The following is a 9039-nucleotide window of genomic DNA, read 5'->3' on the forward strand; positions in this document are numbered from 1 at the left end:
TTGACCTCACAAGCACACAAGACCACAAACAAACATAACTACAGCTAGTCTGACATTCCAGACCAGTCTGATGCCTGTTGCCAGTAATCCCCTCAGCTCAGAAGCGTATAGACCTCCAAAACACGTCAGGTTTTATTTTGTAAAACTTAAAACTGGAACTAGACCTAGAGCTTTTCTCATTAGGGCTGAGCCCCCCCAAAGGTCGATCCTGACTCACCCCTGCTGCTACTTCAACCTCCACTCCACTACACCTCAGAGGGGAATTGTCTCAGATAAAATTCCCAATATTCAAGATAAAAAGTCCCAATATTTCAAGATAAAAAGTCCAATATTTCAAAATTAAAAGTCCTAAATCCCAAGATAGAAAGTCCTAAATTTCAAGATAAAAAGTCCTAATATTTCAAAATTAAAAGTCCTAATATCCAAATAGAAAGTCCTAATATTTCAAGATAAAAGTCCTAATATTTCAAATAAAAGTCCTAATATTCATGTAAAAAATCTATATTTCAAATTAAAAGTCCTAATATTCATGATAAAAAATCCTAATGTTTCAAGATAAAAGTCTAAATATTTCAAGATAAAAAGTCCCAATATTTTTATGATAAGAGTCATAATATTTCAAGATAGAAAGTCCCAATATTTCATAATATCCTGATGAGCGGCCCTACTTTGGACAGCACGCTGTCAAACTGCTCCGTGTCCAGCCTGAGTGATACTCTCCAAATTGATAACGGGCCTGGAGGTGTCTTGACCCAAAACTCCGAGTGCGACGTCCTTCTCCACAAATACAATACATCTTACAAAAACTACAATATTGTCATGTATTTTAGGACGTCATGCATCACGTGACTTCTAATCCACACCACGTGACCTCCAACAAAACGCCATGGCGGCGTCCTGTTCTTTAGGACTTGCAACAAGATCAGGTACTGACCCCGACGCTGTCCGTGCGGTCGAGACTGCGAGCATTAGCGTCCTCACGCAAAATAACTCCGTAAAACATGTAACGACGGCAGCTCTGACGTCTTTGTACGTAAAGGGCGGTGTTTACTGACCGCTGTTAGCTTGCTACGTATAGCTTACTAACGTAACGTGAAGCTACCTGTGTGCCCTGGGGCTCCGTCTAATCACTGGTTCCACATCCAACAGTGGCAGAATATTAGAAACGCTTCTGAATAGCATGTTGTCCGTTGCGACACCACCGCTAACTACGACCGTCCATCAGTCCATCGTCCGCTTATCCGGTATTGGGTCGCGAGCCACATTCACCAGCACGCACTTGGGGATCCTGAGGTGTTCCCAAGCCAGGTTGGCGATATAATCCCTCCACCTAGTCCTGTGTCTTCCCCGAGGTCTCCTCCCAGTAGGACCACCTCCCTATGGTGTCCCCCAGGAGGCATCCTTACAGTAGGGTGGCAGTAGCTCAGTCCGTAGGGAGTTGAGTTGGGAACCGGAGGGTCACTGGTTCAAGTCCCTGTATGGACCAAAAAGTACGGAGTGTGGATTGGTGGCTGGAGAGATGCTACTTAGACTTACACTGGTACTGGCACTGCCAGGTACTCTTGAGCAAGGCACCGTACCCCTCCAACCGGTCAGGGTGCTGGTTTGGCTGGCAGCCCACTCACTCTGACATCTCTTCATTATGTGCATGTACAGATCCCGAGCATGTGTGTGTGGTTCAGGACTGTGTGTGATAACTAAGTGTGGACACAGAGTGTAAATTGTAATTAATAATAAAATTAAAAATTACCAGATGCCCGAACCACCTCAACTGAATAACTATATGAATAACAGTTTCAGTCATTAGACTGTACAGGGGGGGACACTGAGTGTGCTTTGCATATGATTTCACCCCCATCCTGTGGCCTCAAAGTCCCCGTGCACAGCACGACTCTACATTGCATCACTGCTATGCTTTAATAATAAACACTGACTTTTTTTATAATTAATAAAAGTCATAATTCTAGATTTTTACGTTTACAAAGTCTTATTCATTAACATAGCAAAACTAATTTAAATAGAAATGCTGGTGCACTGACTGCAGCATTTGTTATGTGTGCATGTTTGTTGTGTGGCAAAGATATGTCATAAACTGCTCAATATTATCTGCAGTAGTCTATCAGAAATCAGTACAGTAAATAAGTACAATTAAAACATTAAAGCAGTTCGTGGTCTTCATGTAATACCCATGGCCCTTACGTAGTGACATAAGTTATTTAGTTCTATTCCCATATCATGTTGGGCTTTTATTGGACAGAAAGAGGGGGATTACATGCAAAATTTCCCGGCTCAAAGACTCACTGGTGACTTAAGAATTGCCTTTTTTTCTTATTTTTAAAGATTAATTTTGAAATTTTTGACAGGACAGTCAGGTGAGAAAGGGGAGAGAGAGGGGGGGGGAGACATGCAGGAAATTGTCCCAGGTCGGTCCCAAACTGTGGACCTCTGCATCAAGACACAAACCTCTCAGTACATGTGCGCCTGATCTCCCACTGAACCAACCCGGCCACAAGAATTGTCTTTCTACCAATGGTTCTTCACAGAAAAGCTTTGTAAAGGGAATGCTTTCTCCTTCAATGGGTTGCTTTCTTTTTCTCTAGGACTGGGTGGTTTCCTGCGACGAGTTTGCTTTTTAAGAAGCTGTGGTCCCCCCACAGCCGTACTGTGTCAGCAACATCGCCGCTTCTTTTGGAGGAAGTGGAAAAGTTGTCACAGTGTAGTTCGCCCAGCTTCTGTTAGACCAGCTTATGCAGTACCCAAGGTACAGTCCCCCATGGGTTTCTAGCCTTCCTCTTTGTCAGCTCCCCCTACTGAACATCTTTTTATATTGTAGCTTGGTCTCTATCTTTAAATATTTCATCTGATTTTATATGAAGCCTTGGACAACAATATGACCCACCCTTTGTATCCTGTCTCTCCTCCCTGACTGTAGCACATTGTGCGGCCTGACTATGTAGGCGACCAGCTGATCCCAGAATGGCCAGACTACATAGAGATCAAAGACCAAGAGCAGATCCAAGGCCTTGCCAGAGCATGTCAGCTAGCCAGACATGTACTGCTGCTAGCTGGACGCAGTCTGAAGGTAAGCACCTAATCAGTACAAGCAGGGCTGGGCTGGACAAGATATTGTCTTAGATTTTTGATATCGTAATATGTCATAAGTGTTGTCTTTTCGTGGTTTCAACGGCTGCATTACAGTAAAGTGATGTCATTTTCTGAACTGACCAGACTGTTTTAGCTGTTCTAGTTTTTGCCTTTTCCCACTTAGTCATTATGTCCACATTATTGATGATTATTTATCACCAATTTTATTGTGTGAATATTTTGTAAAAGCACCAACCCTACAATATCATTGCAATATCAATATTAAGGTATTTGGTTAAAAATATAGTGATATTTTCTTCATATGGCCCAGCCCTATTGATTATATGTGTATGTTATTAAAAACAACTTAACACTTATGATATGTGACTTCCAGGTAGGTATGACCACAGAGGAAATAGACTTTATCGTGCACCAGGAGACAATCAAGCACAACGCATACCCCTCCCCCCTCAGGTACGGGGGCTTCCCCAAGTCAGTGTGTACGTCTGTGAACAACGTGGTCTGCCATGGCATACCTGACAGGTAAATGGGCAGAACATTCACTCATTATTTAGATGGGGGGGGGGGGGGGGGGGGGGGGGGGGGGGGGGGGTGTCGAATCTTTTCATGCCATGGGCTACATGGAGAAAAAAGTTTTGTCCTGAACCACGAGCCTCTTAATTTGACAGACTATCATGACTACTGAGTTTTAAGCACTTTGTGCTGTACACAATTGTATTTTAATGCAGTAGGATGTTCTAATGAAAGCCTTTATTTAGATTTGTTTTACACTGTACTGTTGTTAAAATGTTTAATATAATAGTAGGTATGTCATTTTTCTCATTACATTTGTTTCCTTCCAAAATGAGACTTGGTACATATGAGAAACTAAGACATGGCCACTGAGGAAATCATTTTTTATCTAAAAAGTAAAACACACTAACCACATCCAAATGAATTTTGGCAACTTAAATCTTTAAACTTTGGATATTTTTTATTGAAAGTTTGAATGATAAACCAGGTTGAGAAGTTTAAAAATGAGTTGTTATCCAAAACTGTCCTATCATTTTGGCAATATGTCTTCTTAGATAAATCTAATAAACACAAACTATAGATATACCGTATACTCTGTGTTTTTAAAGAGGAGGTGTTATGGTGACGCCCAGTATTAGTTGTTTTAATGTAGAAGTTTAGGGTTAGGTAACACTTGTACATTATTGAAAATGTGTAGGATTGGATTTGTAAGCAGTATTCAGTTTTTGCCATATGCCAAAATTGGATAATTTACTTTAAATAGTTTTCCTGCAGCCGGCAGCTTCAGGACGGAGATATCATCAACGTTGATGTCACTGTGAGTTGGTGCCACGACAGACACACAAACAGCCTCCAAGACACTACTGCAAACGCTAACCAGTCAGAACAATGCTGCTCCTAGCACTGACGTCTGCCTATTTGTGATAGGTGTATTTGGATGGTTACCACGGTGACACCTCAGAGACCTTCTTGATCGGCCAGGTGGATGAGGTCGGGCAGCGATTGGTGGAAGCAGCCAGGCGATGCCGAGATGAGGCCATCGCTGCCTGCAAGCCGGGCGCCCCGCTCTGTGTTATAGGAAACACTATCAGGTACACACACACACACACTATATACACACAATGTATCCTCATTAGAACACATGCATACTATGTAATCACCTTCACTGTTTCTAAAATGCCAACTGATACTTTTTGTTCCTCCGGTAGTGAAGTTGCTCACGCCAGTGGCTTCCAAGTGTGTCCCTACTTCATTGGACATGGGATAGGTTCCTACTTCCACTGCCATCCTGAGATCTGGCATCACGGTAAGTCTGCGTCTGTGGTCAGCAGAGACTTCTACAGGAGCCCCTGGCCTTGTGCACACGTGTGTTTGTGTACATGCATACAGGCAAAACTCAAAAAAGTTAAAAGTTTTAAGTCACTTAAAAGGTGAAACTAATATATCAAATGGACTCATTACATGCAACGCAAGATACTTCAAGCCTTTAATTGTTATAATTTTGATGATTATGGCTTACATCTTATGGAAGCCCCCTATTAAAAATCTCAGAAAATTTAAATATTACATGAAATCAATAAAAAAAAAAAAGGGATTTTAAATAAAGTACTGTCGGCCCTCTGAATAGTATAATCATGCATGTGTACTCAGTAATTGTTGTTCCCACATTTACTTTTTGCAGTCTGACTTTTGTTCACCACCTCACCAAGTGTGCGTACGCAGGGGTCAGAGTTTGTGTGGAGGACCGCACATTCTCCCGTTTTTTTTATAAATCACAAGCTTTGCGTGGGAAGTTGTGTACGCACATATTTAGCCCCATTTTGTGCATACGCCACGTTTATAAATGAGACCGCAGTTCTTTTTTCTTTAGCCCAGGAGCGTTTTGACAAGAGGACTACGAGAAAGTGGAGGCCGGGGGTGTAGCCTTGACCAACTGCCACTTTGCCCGTTTGAAAGCCATGATGTCTCTTTCTCATGGGGGGGGGGGGCAAATTCTCTAGGCGGGTGTAGCAGAGAAAGGGGAGGTAACCTTGCCCTTTATGACCTCATAAGGGGAAGATTCCAGATGGGCCCATCTGAGCTTTTATTTTCTCAAAGGCAGAGCAGGATACCCAGGGCTCGTTTTACACCTATCACCATTTCTAGCCACTGGGGGGGGGGGGGGCATAGGCAGGCTGGGGGAACTCATATTAATGTTAAAAAACCTCATAAAGTTACATTTTCATGTAATGGGACCTTTAAGACTTCTTCAGTTTGTGTGTGAACTTGTCTCTGGTTGCGCTTGGTTAAATATTTGTTGAATGCCGAGCACTTGCTATGTGTTAGGATTGAGGTGCTCTGTTGTAAGACCTACCTAGGAGATCAACCCGTTTGTAGATACTTTAAGTTTTAGGGGTGCTGTTTTACTTGTGTTTGTTCTGAAATGATACGTGAGGCTTTGTCTCTATGTTCATTTGTGTAGTTTAGTGGTTAGGAGCCCTCTTTTGGTTATATTTGTTTCTTATTTTAAACAGCATCCACAGGCCCTTTTTCCTGATTTTGTCAATTCATTTACAACTTATTTCACAAATAAATAACTTTAGTTTGATTAAAAACACCAGCTTTTATGTTGTTTCCCCATCCCCTAGAGCGCTGGGTTTGATAAAGGAAATAGGGAAAATAAAAAGTAAAACAAAAACCATGCCCACGGTGCCAAAAGGTATTTTTATTTAATAAAGAGAATCCTGTTTTACTCTTTATTTTCAGCTAATGACAATGCATCGACAATGGACGAAGGGATGTCTTTCACAATAGGTAAGTTATCTTTTTCCACTTTGTGTGGGCACAATAAGCTTCTCTGTGTATGAGCTTGGGGCTGATAGTGTCTGTTCATTGTAGAGCCCATACTGATGGAGGGGTCTGCGGAATTTAGAATCCTGAAGGACAAGTGGACCGCAGTGTCTGCAGACGATAAAAGGTATCAATATCGAATTTGTTAGCAAAACACTTTTTCACGACTTAAATGTTTCCCAGCATCTTAAGAGCACTTCAAAACCACAAGTAGTTGTTTCTACATTACTGTTTGTGTGGGAATTTTACCCAAATGAGATACAAAATTGATGTTTCTATGCTCTAGATGTGCTTTTAGGCCCATTTTAAAACTTAAGAGTGAGCCCGGCTACCTGTTCTCCCCGGTCTCCAGTGTTAATGCTAAAGTAAGATAAACGCCTCTAAGCTCCATACTTCCACACAGTAAAAGTATACAGTATAAGCAAAAGCGAGTAAGTATAGTTCCCTAAATGTTGAACTAGTCCTTTAAAATCGTTCATGTATATATTGTGGTTTCTTAATTTGACATCCGTGCAGGTCGGCTCAGTTTGAGCACACGGTGGTCATCACATCTGACGGAGTGGATGTTCTCACCAAACTGCCAGAAGAGAGCGCTCTGTGACCTGAAGGAAATCTAGCTGCCGACCCCCACATCAACCGTTAGAAGGTCTTTACCTCAGAAAGGATCCAAACTTCCTGAGATACCAAAGCATTGTTACAAGAACTTGAATGGTGATTCACCGAGACAGTGTGATATTTCTACCTGTCAAGTGAAATGGAAATACATTTTTTTATTTTGCTTATAAATATTAACTAGGGGTTACACATACATTTGTCTATTGTACATTCAGTTTGACTGAGGTGCTTTATCACCCTTGATTGAAACATACAGAAAAAGTGGCTGCTGGTACACCTAAATCCTTTCATAATTAAGTAGAGATTGCTAAATGCAATGAGTGTTTCTGTTGTCATTATAAGAGAGCCCAATATTCTCCCAATTCCAGTCTGTTCGCCCCCTAACCCATCAGCAGCTGACTATTTTAGCCCGGTTTTTTGAAGGAACACCCAGATTTAGAAATACTTTTTTTTAGAAATACTGAGTCCAAATTCCCCCAGCACAACCCCATCCACCTACAGTAAAAATGAAACACCTGCCATCAACCAAACACTGTGAAATGTTGTCATTATTTCACTTACATGATTTAATGTTGCCATTTGATTTGATCTTCTGTAATATTATTCTCACTTCATCATTGTTCAACGCTTACTCCACACTGCAAGATATGAAAATGTGTTACAGATATCAAACCCCTTTTTCTTCAGGGTTTTCTTTGTTTTAAAAAGCAATCACATTTGAGACTTTTTTTGTCTAAAATATTGTCTGAATCATCCATAAATTATATATTTATAGAACTCTAGAATACAATTGTCTTTATGTCATTAAACCCCACAAAATTCCCAGAAACAGTACAGAGGACATGACTCCGAGTCCTCAGTAGTAGCTGTAGCCCGGGACACGAGCTCAGCGGGAGTGGTGTTCATGTGGTCAGGACATTTTGTCCACCTTTTTTATTTTTTGGAGATTTTTAGGACTATTGTTGATCGGGCAGCTTAGACTTAAAAGGGGAGAGAGAGGGGGGATGACATGCAGCCGATGGTCAGAACCAAACCGGCAGCTGCTGTCTCAAAGACTCTGCCTCTGCATGGGTGCATGCTCTACCAGGTGTGCTACCCAGGCACCTTAGCCTGTCGTGCACCCTTTGTAGGTCACATATCACCAGTAGGGGTCAGCACACACTCATAAATTGAAGTTGGAGCGTGTAGGAAGTAGTCTTCACTCATCCTGTGACTGTGTGTGTCTTTGTACTTATGTAATGATGTGATGTAATTTTGATGCCTATCTTGGCCAGGTCTCCCTTGCAAAAGAGATTTTTAATCTCAATGGGTATTACCTGGTTAAATAAAGGATAAATAAAAGAATAAATAAAATCCTCCCTCGGTCGCTCCTGAATGGCAGCGTACAACACACCACATCAGACTATCTCAAATTTGTGCGTGGCCCATAACAATATGGGGAAAACACTCTAGATTCATCTAAACCAGGTATTACTGTAATAATGAATCTGTTGAATGTCTACCCCCAGGGCCAACAAGATGAGGGTTATTCATAGTATCACCAGATGTAACAGATTGATTATGCTCCTTTCTAGTTTATGTGTTGAATAATAAAATTTGGGCAAAAATGCTGCATTGGGGTTGTAAATTTCACTAACACAGCATCCCTTTGTTCTAGTTTTCCAATTCCTCTCCACTGTCCATATCTTTTGTCTACAGCTGGTTTTAATAAAGAAAAGTGCATGTGATTAAATATCTCACAAGGCTCATTCTGTCTTTACCTCACCGCCTCCTTCTAACCTTTTGTGCTATGTTTAGGGAACACTCTTGCACGTCATCTGTCTCACCAAAGAGCTCCATGTACAGGTTTGTTAATTGGTATAGAAGGTAGATTACAGCGTGCAGCATGAGAGTGATTAAAAACTTCTCCTACAACCTCATCAACTCCTCAACAAGTTCATCTGTCCAGAACACTTTGTGGAGAAATGCAAATTTGAT

General features: G+C 41.4%; 1 protein-coding gene across 1 annotated transcript; it reads left to right on the forward strand.

Annotated features, from left to right (window-relative positions):
* Positions 1-843: 843 nt before the first annotated feature.
* Positions 844-8981, forward strand: metap1d (methionyl aminopeptidase type 1D (mitochondrial)). Its single transcript, XM_032531057.1, has 10 exons — positions 844-926; positions 2601-2761; positions 2933-3082; positions 3479-3627; positions 4393-4435; positions 4546-4709; positions 4827-4924; positions 6364-6411; positions 6496-6574; positions 6964-8981. The coding sequence occupies exons 1-10, from the start codon at positions 887-889 to the stop codon at positions 7046-7048; spliced, it is 1017 nt and encodes a 338-aa protein (XP_032386948.1). The 5' UTR covers positions 844-886; the 3' UTR covers positions 7049-8981.
* The last annotated feature ends 58 nt before the right edge of the window (positions 8982-9039 follow it).

This window comes from Etheostoma spectabile, chromosome 12, assembly GCF_008692095.1.
Source record: "Etheostoma spectabile isolate EspeVRDwgs_2016 chromosome 12, UIUC_Espe_1.0, whole genome shotgun sequence".
Classification (NCBI taxonomy): Eukaryota; Metazoa; Chordata; class Actinopteri; order Perciformes; family Percidae; genus Etheostoma; species Etheostoma spectabile.